This window comes from Entelurus aequoreus, linkage group LG07, assembly GCF_033978785.1.
Source record: "Entelurus aequoreus isolate RoL-2023_Sb linkage group LG07, RoL_Eaeq_v1.1, whole genome shotgun sequence".
Lineage (NCBI taxonomy): Eukaryota > Metazoa > Chordata > Actinopteri > Syngnathiformes > Syngnathidae > Entelurus > Entelurus aequoreus.
In genome coordinates this window covers 50,279,307-50,300,486 of record NC_084737.1, presented here as the reverse complement: position 1 = coordinate 50,300,486, position 21,180 = coordinate 50,279,307, and the positions used below count along the sequence as shown (strand labels likewise).

Sequence of the window (21,180 nt, the reverse complement as noted above, 5' to 3'; positions counted from 1 at the left end):
AAGACGTTGATTATTCACCGTCAGCCGCGTTTAAAATCCGGACCAAGTACAAAAAACATGGGAATGTAAAAGACACGCACACTAGTGGACACAGGAAAACATCAAAGTGTCACGACTGAAAACTTAAAACAATATCTTGAAAACAGAATATGCACAAAAAAAAACAATGAACAAATGGGCGGAAACTAGAGTCACTGCCTGTGACCGAACTGTACAAACCGCCTAAAGGAAATAGGATTTAAAATACAGAAAAGCTAAACTTACTCATTTAATAAATGCATACGTTTACATTGACATTTTGGACATTTTTCCCTTTCTATCAGTCGAAAGGATGTTTGGGGATAATGACATAATTTTTCATGATGATATGCATCTTACCATAGAGCAAAAACTGTAAAAAACTAAGGTCAATGTCATCTGTGGTGGAAATTTAAGCAAATGTTCCATGACAAGACTCCGACCTGCAAAGCTGATCTGACAACAGCAATCAGAGAACATTGGAGAAAGATTAATAAATAGTACTGTACTTGTTAAGTCTATGCCTCAGACACTGCAAGCTAGTATAATGGCCAGAGGTGGTGCAACAAAGTACTAGTGGTGTGTTGTAGTGTTTTGATGTTTGTTTGTTGTTCAAGATGCCATATTTTTCTCTCAGAATTGAGTAATTCCATTTAAAATATGTAACGATAACTGACAACCACAATTTATATATTCTTGATTTATTTGACTGTTTCCTAAAGCCATAAAGTTGCCACTTAAAATTCCGTCCTATTCATCCATCTTCTACCGCTTGTCCCTCTCGGGGTCGCAGGGGTTGCTGGAGCCTATCTCAGCTGCATTTGGGTGGAAGGCGGGTTACACCCTGGACAAGTCGCCAGCTCATTTGAAGTGATTACAGTTTTGTGTCATGTGTGATACAGTGCATCCGGAAAGTATTCACAGCACTTCATTTTTTGCCACGTGTTGTTATGTTACAGCCTTAATCCAAAATGAAATAAATTCATTTTTCTCCTCAAAATTCTACACACCCCCATAATGAAAATGTGAAAAGTTTTTCTATATAGTTTAGCAAATTAAACAAAAACACTAAGCAATCACATGTACATACAGTAAGTATTCACAGCCTTTGCTCAATACTTTGTTGATGCACTTTTGGCAGAAATTACAGCCTCTTTTTGAATACGATGCCACAAGCTTGGCACACCTATCTTTTGGCAGTTTCACACATTCCTCTTTGCCCATTTTTCTTTGCAGCTCTAAAGCGCCATCAGGTTGGATGAGAAGCTTTGGTTTTCATCCAAGATGTCTCTGTACTTTGCTGCATTCATCTTAGTCTAGTCAGGGAGGTAACCAAGAACTCGTTGGTCACTCTGTCAGAGCTACAGGATTCCTCTGTGGAGAGAGGAGAACCTTCCAGAAGGACAACCCTCTCTGCAACAAACCACCAATCAGGCCTGTTTGGTAGAATGGCTAGACCAGTGGTTCTTAACCTTATTGGAGGTACCGAACCCCATCAATTTCATATGCACATTCACCGAACCCTTTAGTGAAAAAATAAAAAATACTAATTCAAGACAAAGTTATATGGTTTTTTTACTGGTGCACAAAATGAACCGTGCATGAACATCACCTTGTTCAAAGAACAAAACCAACATATGAACTCACAACAAATTACACACCTGCAAATCAGATGGAAAATTAGAGGGAACATTGTTTGGGGGTATCCATAATACGCCGATAGGGAGAAGTTTTTATTCACATGATGAGTTGGGTGTGTCTTGAGCTCCGCGGCGGAGGCTCCGCCGAACCCCTGAGGCCGGCTCACCAAACCCCTAGGGTTCGATCGAACCCAGGTTAAGAACCACTGGGCTAGAGGGAAGCCATTTCTTAGTAAAAAGTGTTCCAAAATGCGCCTGAAAGACTCTCAGACCATGAGAAATTAAATTCTCTGGTCTGATGAGACAAAGATTAAACTCTTCGGCGTGAATGCCAGGCATCATGTTTGGAGGAAACCAGGCAACGCTCATCACCAGGCCAATACCATCCTTACAGTGAAGCATGGTAGTGGCAGCGTCATGCTGTGGGGATGTTTTTCAGTGGCAGGAACTGGGAGACTAGTCATGATAGAGGGAAAGATGAAGGCAGCATTGTACAGAGATATCCAGAATGAAAACCAATGCTTCCCATCCAACCCAAAGATAAGCTTGTGGCTTCGTATTCAAAAAGACTTGAGGCTGTAACTGCTGCCAAATGTACATCAACGACGTATTGAGCAAAAGCTGTGAATTTGTACAGTATATATATATATATATATATATATATATATATATATATATATATATATATATATATATATATATATATATATATATATATATATATATATATATATATATATATATATAAAATGAATTTTTGAGGACAAACATGAATTTATTTAATTTTGGAATAAGGCTGTAATATAACAAAATGCGGAAAAAGTCAAGCGCTGTGAATACTTTCTGGATGCACTGTATCTACTTTTCCCTACACATTTACTGAATGAACATCCTTTAAGACTGGTGATTGCGTAATTTTCGCAAGGCGTTGTACTTTATCTTTTATATTCCTAATTAATTGACACACAATTCTGAAAATCAATTTTTCCTATGACATAAACAAGCTTTATTTTTTCACTCCAACTTTTTTTCACACAAACAAAAAACAACAATAAAACATTTACAAGGCACTGTAAATGTGAAAGAACTGTATAACCAATAGGGAATGAGCGCTAATATGTACTGTATAAAGAATGCAAAGCTAGTAGCTACCATAAATTGATAAGAAATAATTTGGAATCATTTCTGTACATTTCCGTTGTATAATCAGTATGTTTTATTGTGAAAACAAATTTCAAACGTCTTCAAAACAGTCTAAATTTATAGCACTGATAAAACGCAACATAACAGCTATTTTCTGTGAACCATGATGCAATGGTAAATGGTAAATACTTGTATAGCGCTTTTCTACCTTCAAGGTACTCAAAGCGCTTTGACACTATTTCCACATTCACCCATTCACACACACATTCACACACTGATGGCGGGAGCTGCCATGCAAGGCGCTAACCACGACCCATCAGGAGCAAGGGTGAAGTGTCTTGCTCAAGGACACAACGGACGTGACTAGGGTGGTAGAAGCTGGGGATTGAACCAGGAACCCTCAGGTTGCTGGCACGGCAACATATTGTTTTCTCTAATATGATTAAAGAAGCAAATGGGTGACTGATTAGAATGAAGAATGCAAGTTTTCAAACAACACGAGGATCCCCTTTGTCTTGCTTATTTGTCAGTTTATTCACAAAACAGAGTTTAAAAAAGGCAACATTTAACACAAAATATCTAGTTATTATATTTTGCGTGTTTGTGACATGAAAAAAAAGACAATGTGAGCTGCACTTTAAAAATGAATTGTGCAAATATTGGTAAATATCCTGTCTCAGTGACATTACTAAATTACTACTAGTAGATGGTTAGCTTAGCATATGCACTGTAAATGCTAGGGTAACATGTTTCCACAGTATAACATATATGTCATGTTTAAAAAAATGAGTTCTAAATACTTAGGGTTAGAGGAGATGGTAGCGTCTCCCGTTTTGAAGTCTCATGCTAAGCGAGGCTACGCTAATTTTTTAACAAGAGATCTTTGTTATTATATTCACGGCAGGCTATAGTAGTTTCCCCAAAACATCAAGTTTAGCAATAACAATAAAAGTTGTAGCTCTACTCTGACATTGCATCCAACAGGAACACAGACAAACAAGTTTTAGTCTTTCTAGTTTCCTTACCACATTCTGTATATCCTCAAGTATGGGGTGGTATTATTCCAGAGCGGATAACTTCTGTTAAACACATTTATTTACTACTAAACGGAGGCCTAAAGATGCTCACACTCAAGTTAACCAAGCGAAAAAACACACTTCCCAGTGTATAAACACAAACACATCCGAATTAAATACAACACAGCAGGATTATTAATGGTGTTTTTTTCAACATCATATGTACAGCACAAATTATTTCAAAATTGCTAAAGCTCTTTCAAACAAGGGGGTCATTTTACCCACTGTGTTGCCAGGGTGGGGCCTCAACAGTATCCTTTGCTGATTTCCATCTAGACGATGTATGAAAAGAGGAAGAGACAAAACAGAAAAAGGTTGCACATTCTTTCTCACTTAAAAGAAGCTTTAATTCTGAAGGCACAAGCATTCCAACTTCATACCTGCGGGCGAAGGTGGCGCCGCTCCCCCCCTCACTCGTCACTCGATAATCTGCACGGACCTGTAGGCTGTCGTGGTGTTGTCGTTGATGAATAACGATTTGCTCATTCCCAGCTGTGGATTAAAAAAGAGGAGTAGTTAGAATAAGAACAATGAGCGCTTGCTCCAGACAGGAGAGGGTGTGTCAAACGCATCAAAGATGAGCCGAATAGTGAACATGCGTCACAGGTTGGATTTATTTTAACCATTTTTTCACACGAAATTTGCAAAAACAATTGACAGAGTGTTAGATTATCTATGTTTCAGTACTGTTATCTCCTTATGTGAGTGAGTTTTTGCTCATTAACTTTATATGTATTCAGGGTTCTGACACAGTTTTGGCATGCACTTAGTCTGTTACTGTGGATCGCTATAAAACAACATTTTATTCATGTTGGGGCTGCAACAGTTGATCGAATAGAAAAAAGCTACAATTTGTTTTATGTTGCTTTGAATAATTGTTTAATGAGTGGAACTAAAAACAAATCATCAAACCTGGACCGCATGAAGTACCCAGAACTTTAAACATACGGACAGAGTTTCCGCACAGCCGTTAAAAATAGAGCACAGAGTGGTGGTGTGTTGGTGCCGTGATCTATGTGGAAGCCAACACCGGAGTTTTTTTGTTTTTCTTTTATTAAGGAACTTGTTATAAGTGCAATTTCAATGTTGATGATTTAGCAGAACAAATTAAGGTTATTTAAACTACCCGGTAATACTCATCGAGGCTATAAATTAAAAGTAAAGTAAAGTACCAATGATTGTCACATAGTGTGTTTTATCCGATTACTCGGATAAGCAAACAGACTAATCAATAGATTACTCTATTACTGATAAAATCGATTGTTGCAGCCCTAATTTACAGTATAGTGTTAAATGTATGAAAGTGTATTTTTAAAGACAAGTGACATGAACGCGCTGTGCCAAGTCTCAAGGGAACTTATGAAATAAGCAAACACTATTCCACACCAAATGCTAAGTACATTTACAGGCCATGGAGCCACACAAAAAGTAACGTGAAGTTCCAATTGACTTGACTGTGTGCTTAATGTTGAGTCTACACAGAATGTTTCCCTCGTGGATCAATAATGTTTGTCTGAGTCTAAGTTTGATGTACCCACTTTGGGGCAAGTGCGAACAGCAATGAAATCGTAAAATATGCAAAAATCTACTTTTATCTGCACATTCATGGAAAGTCCTGGTTGCTATCATGCAGTATAAAACAATACGATCGAGTAGTGTTGTTAAAGCATAATGTGTACAGTATGTCACACTTCTCCCTCAAAGTAAAAGCTAAGTAAAGTGTGTTTTCTTGACAGCTATTGCAGAATCTGAGCGTTAAAAGTGTCTTGACCCTTATTAAGGCTCTCATTTTTACACCTCCCCACTATAGATGGTGAGCGCCGAGAACCAGTCTGCCAGGATTCCAGAGAGACTGTTTCTGTATTCAATGAACGTCTTGGGTGGGGCTCGACAGAGAAAGTGACAGTGCAGCCAGAAAAATAACACACACAAACACACACGCCCATCCCTGCTTGGTCCCTACTGCTGCGGGTGCAAGGACATGTGCAAATACAACCTATGTGGACGTGGTGTGGAAGTATTAAACATGTATGTTTAATTGATTACCTTTTTCAAAATGTTCTGCAAATTCTTGTCATTCCATAGATGGTAGAGAAAGACTGAGGCTGCTTTGCTGCCTTTGGGGAAAGAGCTGGGACAGGAGAGGAGAAGTCAAATTATGTAAAAATAGCAACTTAAAAATGTGATACATGTCTTAATCAAATGTGATGTCTTAATCAAATATTTTTGCCCTCTATTTTGATGTAAATACTGTACATGCATGACAAAACAAATTAAAGGCAGGTAAAATATATATTGTGATTCATACACTCAAAATGTTCAAACCAGTGTGTATATTTAGTCTCAATGTGCTTGGTTTTTTTAATTACTTACTATTTTTTTTTCTTCCAAAAATCAAACATTAAATATAAGCTTTGGTTTTTCATACTTCTTAAACATGTCTGAAACAAATCATAACCATAAACATAGGGAAAAAAAAAAAGAAAAAAAAAAGTTTAACGACAAAATACTTTTTTACGTGGTATAGACACAAGAAAGTTGTGTTATTTGCGAAATTCAATGTTTTTGCAGGCAAAAATGTATTTTTTATGGGACAATTTTGAGGGAACTCAATTATGTGATTGAGGTGGGCGAAGTTGGGGGGACGGGGTTTGGTCGTAGCGGGGGGGGGGGGGGGGGGGTATATTGTAGCGTCCCGGAAGAGTTAGTGCTGCAAGGGGTTCTGGGTATTTGTTCTGTTGTGTTTATGTTGTGTTACGGTGCGGATGTTCTCCCGAAATGTGTTTGTCATTCTTGTTTGGTGTGGGTTCACAGTGTGGCGCATATTTGTAACAGTGTTAAAGTTGTTTATATGGCTACCCTCAGTGTGACCTGTATGGCTATTGATCAAGTATGCTTGCATTCACTTAGGTGTGTGTAAAAGCCGCATATATTATGTGACTGGGCCGGCACACTGTTTGTATTGAGGAAAAGCGGACGTGACGACTGGTTGTAGAGGATGCTAAAGGCAGTGCCTTTAAGGCACGCCCCCAATATTGTTGTCCGGGTGGAAATCGGGAGAAATTCGGGAGAATGGTTGCCCCGGGAGATTTTCGGGAGAGGCACTGAAATTCGGGAGTCTCCCGGGAAAATCGGGAGGGTTGGCAAGTATGGTTCACACATGATCTCTGTCAAATAAATAATAAACTAAAACTAAACTAAACTAGCCTATTATTTGCGCACTATTGACTAGTGATGCACCAAAAATTACACTGCTGAAAAAATACTTTGCTTTCCGAAACCGGATGCTCTGATGACGTATTCACTTCCGCTAGCGGGCTACGTATTTTCCTGCGCACAAAAATGACGTAGCTCGCCCAAAGATGACGTAAAAGTCGCAATCATGTCGCATTTTCCATTTACATTGCAGTCACATTTGAAAAGATCAGATTCCAATCAGATTCCTCTTGATAGCCCCAATTACGCTGCACACAAAATCTGATTATTTTGCCCTCCAGTGACACAGATGTAATGTTTTTTCAAGTCTAAACGTTTTAAAATAAATAAAATCTGATCTTTTCGCATCAGATTCAAGCCGAATCCGATTGGAATCTGATCTTTTCAAATGTGTCCTCGGACCCAACTGGATAGATTTATTTAAATGATAAATGATACATGGGTTATACTTGTATAGCGCTTTTCTACCTTCAAGGTACTCAAAGCGCTTTGACAGTATTTCCACATTTACCCATTCACACACACATTCACACACTGATGGCGGGAGCTGCCATGCAAGGCGCTAACCAGCAGCCATCAGAGGCAAAGAGTGAAGTGTCTTGCCCAAGGACACAACGGACGTGACTAGGAAGGTAGAAGGTGGGAATTGAACCCCAGTAACCAGCAACACTCCGATTGCTGGCACAGCCACTCTACCAACTTCGCCACACCGTCCCTTAGTTTTTAGTTTGCCTTTTCTTTTTCCAACCCCTATAATGTTATTAAAAAACATGGTTTCCTGGGTGTCGTCGTCATCATTTAAAGTATGTTTTTTTTTTTTTTTAAGTCGTCGGCTGGATCTCTCTGTCTCCGACTCGGTCATGGCCAATTGTGACTATCATACGAACACAAACCAATTATCATGGATTTTCTGATTGGATTTTCTCTGTATGTTCATTGTAAGGTCATTGTTTTTTATCCATATTTTTTTGGCCTGGATTTGGAGTCTATTTTCTCTCTTTGTAGCATGCAGCTTTGACGTCAGCTACCTCGCAACATGGGTCTAAAAATAACTAAGCTACAGAAATCACTACTCGTTTAAAGTAGCTAGGCTACCGCCAAGCTATTGGGAAATGTAGTTAAGCTACATAGCTTCGCTATATGTAGCTTGTTACTGCCCGTCACTGACATTGGGGCCACATCGGGGCCACATTGGGGCCACATTGGGGCCTGTGTTTGTACTGGAGTCTGATAAATATCACATTTTACTTGCAGTGTAAACAGTCAGCTGGAAAAAAATACGATTTGGGCTACTTTGGCCTGCAGTACAAACGTAGTCCTGATGTGGCCTGAATCTGATGCAAAAAGTTTAGATTTGAAGCACTTAGACTGGGGAAAAAATATCCGGTCAGTGTCAATTTAGGGGGGAAAAAAAATCAGATTTGGTGTGCAGTGAAATGTGTAATGTAAGACTAGATCTGACCAATCTAAGTCTATTAGCATGAACTAACTAAGATTAGTTGGATTAAAGGTGAAACGTCTTCTAAGACAAACTGAACAGTCCAGTTGCGATCGATTCAATGCCGTGAGAATGCTGATGGTGTGTTTGACGGACAATTACCTGGAAGGACATACGGTAGAAGTCCACTCTCCAAGATAAACTCTGTACATTATCATTACATCACTTCATAAAACTACTATAGTTGTCAGGAGTACATTTTATTGCATTCTTTTTTATACAATATGTATTATCTGAAAGTTATTTTTTCTTTTCAAAAGGCATGTTACAAATTGTGCAGTTTTTTTAGGGGAGGTGGCAAGCATCAATTAAACTGAATTGTATTCATTTTTGAATGGGAAATGTTGATTTGGGATACAAGTGTTTTGAGTCAAGAGCTCTGTCACAAAACTAATTAGGCTCGTAAATTGAGGTCGTACTGTAAATGTATTATAACATGCATTTGTTATTACGCAGCTAAAGACGCTATGCTTGAGCTAGTTTGCCACACTGTTGGCTAATGGCGACCAACCAGAGCCCAGTTATTAAACTTGTCGCTGATAGGCTCAGCGACAGTCAGTGTCCTCCGTCAGTGGAAGGAATGATACTCGTCTGTAGGCTGCCGTTACAGGATCAATGAATATCTCTATAATCTAAAATATGGTCGCTACTTTCCTCTAAACGAGGGAACACTGTACTATGATTACTTTCCCGTATCAAACTTTTACTCTCCACCTTAAAAGTGATTCAGAATAACTCACGCATTCTCGCTGATGTCAGCCAATGATGTCACCAAATTGTTGTCAATAAACTTCTTGCTGGCCTCTGGGTCCGCCATCACCAGATTCCGCACTGTGTTGCAAGCTGTCGCAACGGTTTCATCAGAGTTGCCAAGCTCCTTGGGTCCAGCGGAGAGGAGGCCTGCGAGCTCTGGTAATACCTGTTTGGCTGCAGAAAATATATACGAGACTCAAAACTGCTGCAAGGGAATGAGAGGAATGAGTGAATGCGTCTGGCAGGAACATGTAATGCTTCTCACCCTTGGAGGTGTGCAAGTTGCTGCCCCGACACATGTTGCCCAGCAGAGAGACGGCGGCCTTCTGAAGGCTCTGGTTGGGTGACTTTAACAGAGGAGTTATGTGTGACAGAGCCTCCAACTTCTGGACTAGAAACTGACCAACGCCGCTGGACCCCTGAGACAGATGAGACCTGTCATACATTGTATGAGCATGCCTCCTACTTTCCTCTGATGTTGTTTTTTTCTTTACATTGTACAGTAATATATGCTGAATATATATTTTCATAAAGCAGTCGGTTCTAAATGTTAAAAATATTTTCTTAAATCATCGCAAGGAATCATATTGGTAACCTACGTCCAAATGGACGCCAGACACTTTAATATACAGCAGATGAAGGAGAGAAATAGTTACTATATTGATCCAAATCACTCACTAGTTCTTTGCTGGCAGTCAGGTTCTGCAGTGCGCCACTGCACGCTTCCAAAGTGGCATCTTTCTGGGACGTGCTGAGCAGAGACAAGTAGGTCTTCATGGCTTTGGGATGGCACAACAACTCAGCGCCTTTTGTGACTTCATCAGGCTTTTCTTGAAGAGCATCGAATGTAAACTGATGAGAAAAGAAGATGAGGTAGAGGTCACGTAGGACACCAGACTAACAATGATGGAGGATTGAGTAGACATTTACCTGCTGTTGAGCCTTACTGCTTTTGGGGCTGAAGCAACCAACAGTCTGGTTTTTTTTGCCAGATTGGCTGTCTGTTTGAGGGATGTATTTGGCAAAGCATTTTGGGGACTCGGTCTCCAGCTTGTAGGTCAAATTATGGAGGATACATGCACAGTTCTCCACAGACTACACCAGAGGAAAATAAAGCAACAATGGTTAACAAATCATAATTTTATTGTTCACAAAATTAAAAAATGATTGACCTAACCAGTAAGAGTTCTATTGTATTCAGGGCCCCATTCTCACGTGTGCCAAAATGAAAACAATTTTCCCCCCCTTCCCTGTGACTTATAAAATGATACCTGTTTTTGTGTACTAGGTAACTGCATAAGTCCCAGAATTTTGAAATCAAACCATGGACGCATGGCGGGGATATTTATAAAACAATATTGTCTTCCTTCATACTTCCTCCAAACAGGCAGTTTGGAATTTGCCTAATTTGTGACGATTTTCCAATTGGTGACGTCAGCGGATATCTCCATATATGGTAGAAATTTACCCAAAGAGCTTTGCATGAGTCCGCCATTTTAGTCCAACACTGTAGTTCAGTGGTCCCCAACCACGGACCGTGGACCGATTGGTACCGGGCCGCGCAAAAAATAAAAAATAACAATAATTATTTTTTTTCTTTTTTTAAATTAAATCAAACTAAAAAACACAAGATATACATTATATATCAATATAGATCAATACAGTCTGCAGGGATACAGTCCGTAAGCACACATGATTGTATTTCTTTATGAAAAAAAAAAAAAAATTTTACCACGCAGTCTGATAGTTTATATATCAATGATGAAATCTTAACATTGCAATACATGCCAATACGGCCGGGTTAACTTATAAAGTGCAATTTTAAATTTCCCGCAAAATATTCTGCTGAAAACGTCTCGGTATGATGACGTTTGCGCGTGACGTCACGGATTGTGCGGACATATTGGGACACCATTGTGGCCAGCTATTAAGTCGTCTGTTTTCATCGCAAAATTCCACAGTATTCTGGACATCTGTGTTGGTGAATCTTTTGCAATTTTTTTAATGAACAATGAAGATAGCAAAGAAGAAAGCTGTAGGTGGGATCGGTGTATTAGCGGCTGGCTGCAGCAACACAACCAGGAGGACTTGGAGTTGGATAGCAGACGCGCTACCGTGAGTACGCAGCTTTGGCTTCCAAACATTTGATCGCTTGCCCGTACGTGCGTGTCGCTATGTGCATGTCACGTACGTAACTTTGGAGAAATATATGTGCTGTATGAACTTTACGGAGGTGAACGGTACTTTGGGCTGTGGGATTGAGTGTGTTGTGCGGGTGTTTGAGTTGTATTGGCGGGTTATATGGACGGGAGGGGGGAGGTGTTTGTTATGCGGATTAATTTGTGGCATATTAAATATAAGCCTGGTTGTGTTGTGGCTAATAAGAGTATATATATGTCTTGTGTTTATTTACTGTTTCAGTCATTTCCAGCTGAATATCAGGTCCCACCCGCCTCTCACAGCATCTTTCCTATCTGAATCGCTTCCACTGCCCTCTAATCCTTCACTCTCACTTTCGTCATCCACAAATCTTTCATCCTCGCTCAAATTAATGGGGTAATCGTCGCTTTCTCGGTCCGAATCGGTCTCACTGCTTGTGGCCATGATTGTAAACAATGTGCAGATGTGAGGAGCTCCACAACCTGTGACGTCACGCTACTTCCGGTACAGGCAAGGCTTTTTTATCAGCGACCAAAAGTTGCAAACTTTATCGTCGATGTTCTCTACTAAATCCTTCGAGCAAAAATATGGCAATATCGCGAAATGATCAAGTATGACACATAGAATGGACCTGCTATCCCCGTTTAAATAAGAAAATGTCATTTCAGTATATGGTATTAATACAGTTTGGAATAAACTGTAAAAAAAAACTGGATGAAGGCTGCCTATAATGCCGCTAGCTTAATGCTAACATACAATGGACAGCTCATTGACAGGTTAATCCAAATTAGCAGGGCCAATCGCAGGACACATACAGTACATGGAAAGACAATCATTTACACTCACATTAATACTTTATAGTCTCAGATCAAGCCAACAGTGTTAGGTAACACAGGTTGATAAGTAACATATGTTAGTAACATGAATGTGGGAGGAAGCCGGAGTATCCAGGGAAAACCCAAAACGCAAGGAAAATATGCACACTCTACAAACATCCACTGGGATGAGGAGAAAAGGACCATAATACCACTTGGAGTTAACTCTCAAAAATCGAAATGCACATCATTGCCTCGTATGCTTAAAGGCCTACTGAAATGAATTTTTTTTATTCAAACGGGGATAGCAGATCCATTCTTTGTGTCATACTTGATCATTTCACGATATTGCCATATTTTTGCTGAAAGGATTTAGTAGAGAACATCGACGATAAAGTTTTGGTCGCTGATAAAAAAGCCTTGCCTGTACCGGAAGTAGCGTGACGTTGCAGGTTGAAGGGCTCCTCACATTTCCCCATTGTTTACACCAGCAGCGAGAGCGATTCGGACCGAGAAAGCGACGATTACCCCATTAATTTGAGCGAGGATGAAAGATTTGTGGATGAGGAACGTGAGAGTGAAGGACTAGAGTGCAGTGCAGGACGTATTTTTTTCGCTCTGACCGTAACTAACGTACAAGGGTTCATTGGATTCCACACTTTGTCCTTTTTTTATTGTGGATCACGGATTTGTATTTTAAACCACCTCGGATACTATATCCTCTTGAAAATCAGAGTCGAGAATGCGAAATGGACATTCACAGTGACTTTTATCTCCACGACAATACATCGGCGAAGCTCTTTAGCTACGGAGCTAATGTGATAACATCGGGCTTAAATGCAGATAGAAACAAAAGAAATTAACAAAAAATCAACAATACTATTAAACCATGGACCTGTAACTACACGGTTAATGCTTTCCAGCCTGGCGAAGCTTAACAATGCTCTTGCTAACGACGCCATTGAAGCTAACTTAGCTACGGGACCTCGTCAGAGCTATGATAAAAACATTAGCGCTCCACCTACGCCAGCCCTCATCTGCTCATCAACACCCGTGCTCACCTGCGTTCCAGCGATCGACGGTGCAACAAAGGACTTCACCCGATCATAGATGCGGTCAGCGGCTAGCATCGGATAGTGCGTCTGCTATCCATCTCAAAGTCTTCCTGGTTGTGTTGCTGTAGTCCGTCGCTAATACACCGATCCCACCTACAGCTTTCTTCTTTGCAGTCTTCATTGTTCATTAAACAAATTGCAAAAGATTCACCAACACAGATGTCCAGAATACTGTGGAATTTTGCGATGAAATCAGAGCTTTTTGTATTGGATCCAATGGGGTCCGAATACTTCCGTTTCAACCATTGACGTCACTCGCATACGTCATCATACATAGACGTTTTCAACCGGAAGTTTCGTGGGAAATTTAAAATTGCACTTTATAAGTTAACCCGGCCGTATTGGCATTTGGTGCAATGTTAAGATTTCATCATTGATATATAAACTATCAGACTGCGTGGTCGGTAGTAGTGGGTTTCAGTAGGCCTTTAAGTGGAAGAAAAGAAGAGTGCAGCCATAGCGGAAGGTTGTTTGGACAACCTGGTACTAACAGACATTCAATGCATGTGGACAACGACTATATCTGTCTGGACCATTGAACTATGTAACTATTTCATAGAAAGTACATACCGTACATAATTAATTGATTTGATTGCACAGTTGTCGCGCTCCCCCCATCCTGATGCATCACGGCTTCACAAATATTTGTACCAAACATAACTAACTCTTAACATCCCAAATAACCTCAAGGAAGTTATAGTATTAAATGAAAGAACATTTCATCTACAGAGTTACATCAAGCCAGGAAGAAGACGCTGTTGCGCATGTATACACACACTACATCACCATGACGACACACATGCACATGACAAGCATGGCATGGATTGATACGGCCTTTTCAAATTTAAAATGTTATCTTTTATACAAACTTTAATGAAATTCAAGAGTGTTTTAGTAAAACTCCATGTTCCGTGCTTTTCACACAGCCCAAAAAAGCATCATGGCAAAGTCCGCCTCATTTGTAATGAGCCCGCCTTTCTGCCAGACGGACTGGGCGTGTCCTTAGGCATAATGGGAGAATACAAATAAGAGAACCAACTTCAAATGTGTAAAAAAAACATGTCAGTGCAAATGGTAGAGTAAGGCCCTTTCAGACTAAAGTTCAATTAGCTGTGAACTGATGCCAAAGGCTAGACTGACAGGAAAAGCCAGCGAAACAAAATAGAAAGGAAATCAAAGTTCTGTGCTAAATGTGCTTGCAAAGGAGCGATGAGTCACATGAGACATGAAGGTAAATTGGTCACAGTATCAAAAATCCTTGTCCGTCAGCTGAATGTTGCGTAACATGGTCCTAATTGCCATGTGACAGTGTTAAGTGTCTAAATAAGCCCTGCTTTGACAGAACTTAAATATTGACCAAAAATGACATAATTTAGTAATGATGGATTAATGGATTCAGCGCCTGGGCCTCATCTTATTCTATGAATAGCAGCATTTTCAGCTGAAACTAAACTCAAAGCAGGCATTTCAAAGCAATGTTTTGGGTAACCTTGTCATCTGGATTGTCCTCATCCACACAAGTCTGCAGGTAAGACATCAGGGAGTCAATAAGTCCATGACAGTTTCTCATGGCTGTCCTCTCTCTCAGCTGCGCAGAGCTCAGGTTCCTGCACAAGTTTGAATGTTTTTTTTTAGTTTTTTCTTTTTAGAAGACACAACGGAGGTAAGAAAGTGGCTCCCTATTTCAAAATACTATTGAATTATTTATTTGTGCTTAAATACTATTCTTTAATAGCAAGTTATCAGTGCTTGGGAGAATGTTGAATTTTTACACATTTTGCTATAGAATGCACACTTCCTCTGGAGATACAAAGGCCGTCATGATCCGTATAAGAGGCCAGCCAGGAATCCAGACTTAACACCGTCTAACCTTTTTTGGGTGGTTGGCTGAAGGCGCTTGTCCAGGGGTGTCCAGAATTTTTCCACTGAGGGCCGCACACGGAAAAATTTAAGCATGCGGGGGCCATTTTGATATTTTTCATTTTAAAACCTTAACAAAATATATGGATTTAAAAAAAAAAAAAAGTTTAACCTTTAGGGCTCCCGGGGACCATAAAGGGTCTCAGTCATTAAAATGTAAAAAATAAGTCAAATTATTATTATTTTTTATTTAACGCTTACAGTAAATCTCTATATCAACTTCAGGTTAATATAAAGTAAAAAAAAAAAAAAAGGTTTTATGCCTTTTCTGTCAGAGACAACTTTGTTTTTTTTATAGTAAAACTGAAATATGCAGTATTTAGTAATTAGAGCCCTAAAAGATCAATAATGCAGAACACCATTGATTTTAATTCTTTAATATTTTTGAGTAATCACAGTGAAATGTTAAATAAAATTGTACTAAATATATTATGGATCCAAAAGGTTCCCCACTCATAAGGAGATACATTTTTATTAGTATTTTTAACTTTTAACACTTAAATTACGAGATCAACTTAAGATATATCTGTCAATTTTACGTTTGAACTATTATTTTGTTTGTATTATGCTCTTTTGTCAAATAAAACTTTGATGCTTTTTTATGGCAACCACACAATATATGCAATATTTTTCCCACATAAAACATTTTAAAGTGACATTTTTGTAACAGAGATTTTTTTTTCTTTTTTTTTTTGAGCAATGGCAACAAAAATAAAAATAAACAAAGACAAAAGAAAAAAAAACAGCCTGCATGGCAGCTTTGTGTCAACATTGCAACTTTTTCTCGTTAGATTTCACCTCATTCCACTTTTTTAAAATGTTTTTTAACATTTTTGCAATACTATACATTTTGCAATTTTTGCAGAATGTGTAGGGGGCCGTTAAACGATTAGCTGAGGGCCGAAAATGGCCCCCGGGCCGCACTTTGGACACCTCTGCGCTAGTCTATTGTTCTAAACCAAAGACCTAGGAATCACATGAGGGGCGAATACAAAAATGGTCTCTTTTTGTAGTGAATCAGTTGACGCTAATCCTGGGCACTTCCAGAAGCGAGCGGGTAGTAAGTTTTAGTGCTAAACACTTACCTTGCATATCTATTTCTTGTGAAATGCATGATTAATCAACTAATCAAAAGTATTTTAAGACATTGAGTTACTTCTAATGCTTTAATGTGTATATAGTCACAAGTATTTACAACACATGAGATGAGCACTTCATTCTTGACATGCTCTTACCGCAGGCACCCTGTGGTGTTGTAGAACACCTCCGGGTGTATGTTGTTGGTGGCGCTGTCATCTGACCAGCAGGTGAATGGCACCACAACATTCTCGGTCAATGCAGGGAGTGCTGTGGCTATAAGTTCTCCTTTTAGCTCGTCAGCCGAGGACAAGTTCCACAGCAGGCCTGTCAGAAAAACAACTTTTATTGTACAACCTGAGCAATGAAATTCACCGTCCGCTCAATAATTTTTTTGTAACTACTCGGATATCTTACCTGTAATTTGTTTCTGTGTCTCGGAACAATCTGTCTCCTTCAGTAACAGCAGGGCTTTTGCTATGCCGCCGCAGCTTTGAACTTGCTGCTTATTGCTTGTGTTCTTGAACACCAGGTTCCTTAAGGCCCCGGCAGCAGCCTGACTCACAGCAGGGTTGGGGCTACGCAGTAGAGTCACCAGATGGGGTATGCCTCCAAGCTGAAGAACCTGATATACAAACTAATTAGATTAGGTGTGGAAGTGGATTAAAAATGCTGTGATATACTTAAGGCCTACCTACAAATGTTGAACAGAAGTCAATTTGATCACTCTTTGTGGTGTATACCAAGTATTTACAACCAGACAGCCACAGGGATACACAAATTGTTGGGTTTTTTTGCCTGAATTTACAAAGTCTCGCAATTGGGGCCACACTAAAAAATAAATAGGACAAATACTGGACATGTGGAGAATAAAGTGGTAATAGTATGCCATATTTTTTAAGTTGAAATGTTACAAGAAAAGTTTGTAATAACCAAACTAGTATTCAGATTATTCATTGGATATTTTTTTCAATCAATGCACACACACACACACACACACACACACACACACACACACACACACACACACACACACACACACACACACACACACACACACACACACACACACATACACACACACACTAAATAGTCTTCTGGTTAGATGATTGAAACGAAACAATATAAGAGGTGAATTCAGTCTGTTCCAAGAACAAACCAAAAATATATATATATATGGTAACAATATATATATATAGTAATATTAAACTGATCATACTCATGTACAGTGTGTCATTGTTTAAGGTGATACTTGTAACGTATAACTTGACAAGCACAACATTCTTCATTTTCATCTGACGCTATCGTTTGTTATTGTGAAATTTAAATAAGGGTGTGACTTTCTCTAAATATTCTTTATTGTAATAATAAATAAATACATACACTACCGTTCAAAAGTTTGGGGTCACCCAAACAATTTTGTGGAATAGCCTTCATTTCTAAGAACAAGAATAGACTGTCGAGTTTCAGATGAAAGTTCTCTTTTTCTGGCCATTTTGAGCGTTTAATTGACCCCACAAATGTGATGCTCCAGAAACTCAATCTGCTCAAAGGAAGGTCAGTTTTTTAGCTTCTGTAATGAGCTAAACTGTTTTTAGATGTGTGAACATGATTGCACAAGGGTTTTCTAATCATCAATTAGCCTTCTGAGCCAATGAGCAAACACATTGTACCATTAGAACACTGGAGTGATAGTTGCTGGAAATGGGCCTCTATACACCTATGTAGATATTGCACCAAAAACCAGACATTTGCAGCTGGAATAGTCATTTACCACATTAGCAATGTATAGAGTGTATTTCTTTAAAGTTAAGACTAGTTTAAAGTTATCTTTATTGAAAAGTACAGTGCTTTTCCTTCAAAAATAAGGACATTTCAATGTGACCCCAAACTTTTGAACGGTAGTGTATAATAATGAATAATAATAATAATTCAAAAATTGTGGGCCTAATATTCACTTAGATGAATGAATTACATTTGAGTCTAACCTCTTGTTTGGCACGGTCTTCTTTAAAGCTGCTATGCTGGATCATGCTGGCACCACACAACTGGAACTTCTCCTCAGGGTTAGAGAGAAACTCTACAGCTTCCTTAATGGTCAGATCTGATGTGCTTGGTGCTATGACAGCGCTGCGGATACAAATGAAGGTGAAAATCACTTAGTTTGGAAACAGCAGACATTTTCTCTCCTGCTAAACACTTCTTGGAAAAAAAATTCAAACCTATGAAAGAAATTAACTCACGCTGTTTTCTGCTCAACATTGGACATTTTAAATGCTTGAGACGGGCCAGAAGGTTGTCCCACAGCCCGTTGTTGGCCGCTCGCCGTATGGTATCCATTGTTGATAGAATAAGTGCTGTGTCTTTTCACCTGACTCTGTCCTTTGGCTCTCTAAATAAAAATATATTGAAATAGGTTTGCATTTTGTACTGGAGTGCACGACAATACCCAAATAAATGCTTGCTGCAAGATGCCAGTTCTACATAGGACAAATCACCATGATGACTCCAGGAGCCAATGCAGGATCACTGCGACTTGGTTTCAGTTCAGTGGGAACTTGAGGCCAGTTGGAAACATTGATTTGGTGTTCCCATCCACCGGAGGTGCTGTAGTTTTTTCTTCCCAAGCTTTTAGCGGACAAAGATCGGGACTTTTGGGCATTCAGCTGCACAATGAAAAAAAAGACAAATATATATATATATAACTTCATTTGAAGTAAAAAAAAACACTTTAGCAAGACATGATTATTTGCTGAGGTGCAAGACTTTAACTTAAAGCCTTTCTACTAACATGTTTCCACTAGTGAACCAAAGAAGATCGCGTACATGCCTTCGGTTTCTTTTCTTCTTCAGTTTATGATGAGGGCAGCAGAAAACACCAATCACACACTATGAAGTAACATAATATCTGCAATTGGAGACTCGCCGCAGGAGCAGTTTCTCACAGAGGTGCTTTGTGCACACAGTGGAGGCGGCACACCAGCTCAACCTGTATATTTACAGTCACTCTGAGTCTAAGAAGCTAGATCTCTAATACATGTAAATCAAATAAACTTACATTAATCACTGCAGGTGACAAATTGACATTGTTTAATGTAACTTAGCAAAACGTCAATATCAGTTCCACAGAAATGACACGGCCCTCCAGTATGGTGTTTTTTTCCTTCTTGCTTCAAACCAAACCAGTTGCTAAGCTTCCATGTGTCAACATGGTTACCTAGCTCTGAGAGTATGATGAGTGGGAGGATCGGTCAACAAAATGTCTGATAAAGCCTGAGAGAGCAGTTACTTTCAAAGTACAGTTTGCTTCCCAAAGCTCCATGCAAAATTAGACAACGCATCATTGCTAGTGTTTCCATTAACAATGTTTAGAGATCAATTAGTGTACTATAACAAGTACAGCTAATTTGTGATAAACATACAATCATAATAATTTGTTTTATCTAAAGCTTTCTTGTGTGATCAGATCAATTTTCTATTGACGCTTTTTATGTTTTTGCACATATGAACTAGTCAAACAGCCAACAATTAATGGCAAAGGAGAGATGGTAAAGGTAAGGTCTGCGTTTTGTTCAGGAGAAAACACACAGAAGCTAAAACAAATAACAGAAGACATGAATAAATTAAAGAGATGATTTGACAAAAACAGACTATATTTGAATCTCAGAAAAAATGTAAAATAATGCAATTTAGTAACTCTATCCTAGAGCTGTTATTGCCCTAAACTCTGCACTTACCTGAACACTCACCACTTTATTAACTTGCTTAACTCTGATAGAGATCTGCTGTGCAATATGTTTTTTAAAATTTGTATTATGTTTCTAAATGTTTTATTATTGTTTTTTGTCTTAAGAGTACTTTATGTAGGTTGTTTTAAAAGCACTGAGCTGGATTGCTGTTCAATTTCGTTGTTTCCATGCAATGACAATAAAGGTATTCTAATTATGATTCAGAAGAGAAAGTCAAACACAAATACAAACAGACTGGCATTAAATGAGAAAAAAAAGCATTTTGGGATGATAAAATGAACTGGAAATCTCATAAAAAATATACAACATAAAGTAGCAAGAAACACGTCAATAATGAATAAAGCAAAACATGTACTGGACCAAAAATCACTCCATATTCTCTACTGCTTGCCAGTGTTACCATATCTGAGTTATTGTGCAAAAATATGGAGAAATAACTACAAAAGTACACTCATTCTTTTAGCATGTTACAAAAAAGAAAGATCAGTTGGAATAATGCATAATGAGTGATACATACAGGGATTACAAATACATTGGAGGCAGCCACCAGAGGTGACATACTTCACACAAAAGTCACAATTTCTCCGTGATTGTTGGTTCAAAGCTAATGAAAACTTTGGCAAAAAGAGGGTAATAAGTTAGTTTTTTGGTCGTTCTGGTCACGAAAAACTGCAGGAATGTAGCAGCAGAGTGCATAAAATATGGCCACAAAGTTATACTTTCACAAAATAAAAGCTTGTTTTATTGTAAAGTTATGAGCTGGAGTATGTTTAGACAAATTATTTTGGTTTATTTAATCAAATAATAAATGATAAATGGGTTATACTTGTATAGCGCTTTTCTACCTTCAAGGTACTCAAAGCGCTTTGACAGTATTTCCACATTCACCCATTCACACACACATTCACACACTGATGGCGGGAGCTGCCATGCAAGGCGCTAACCAGCAGCCATCAGAGGCAAAGGGTGAAGTGTCTTGCCCAAGGACACAACGGACGTG

The 21,180-nt window shown here is 38.9% G+C and overlaps 1 protein-coding gene across 1 annotated transcript in view; it reads right to left on the bottom strand.

The window, feature by feature from the left end:
- Positions 1 to 3,009: 3,009 nt before the first annotated feature.
- Positions 3,010 to 21,180, bottom strand: part of LOC133653970 (plakophilin-1) — a 35,745-nt gene continuing 17,574 nt past the window's right edge. Inside the window, exons 3-15 of the mRNA XM_062053851.1 lie at positions 18,930 to 19,097; positions 18,675 to 18,823; positions 18,420 to 18,561; positions 16,849 to 17,056; positions 16,590 to 16,758; positions 14,924 to 15,041; positions 10,275 to 10,439; positions 10,023 to 10,196; positions 9,610 to 9,763; positions 9,332 to 9,518; positions 5,924 to 6,008; positions 4,258 to 4,369; positions 3,010 to 4,149 (exon numbers count right to left, since the gene is read on the bottom strand). Coding sequence (XP_061909835.1) covers positions 4,295 to 4,369; positions 5,924 to 6,008; positions 9,332 to 9,518; positions 9,610 to 9,763; positions 10,023 to 10,196; positions 10,275 to 10,439; positions 14,924 to 15,041; positions 16,590 to 16,758; positions 16,849 to 17,056; positions 18,420 to 18,561; positions 18,675 to 18,823; positions 18,930 to 19,097 — 1,794 coding nt within the window. The 3' untranslated portion in view covers positions 3,010 to 4,149; positions 4,258 to 4,294. The remainder of the gene's footprint in view (positions 4,150 to 4,257; positions 4,370 to 5,923; positions 6,009 to 9,331; positions 9,519 to 9,609; positions 9,764 to 10,022; positions 10,197 to 10,274; positions 10,440 to 14,923; positions 15,042 to 16,589; positions 16,759 to 16,848; positions 17,057 to 18,419; positions 18,562 to 18,674; positions 18,824 to 18,929; positions 19,098 to 21,180) is intronic.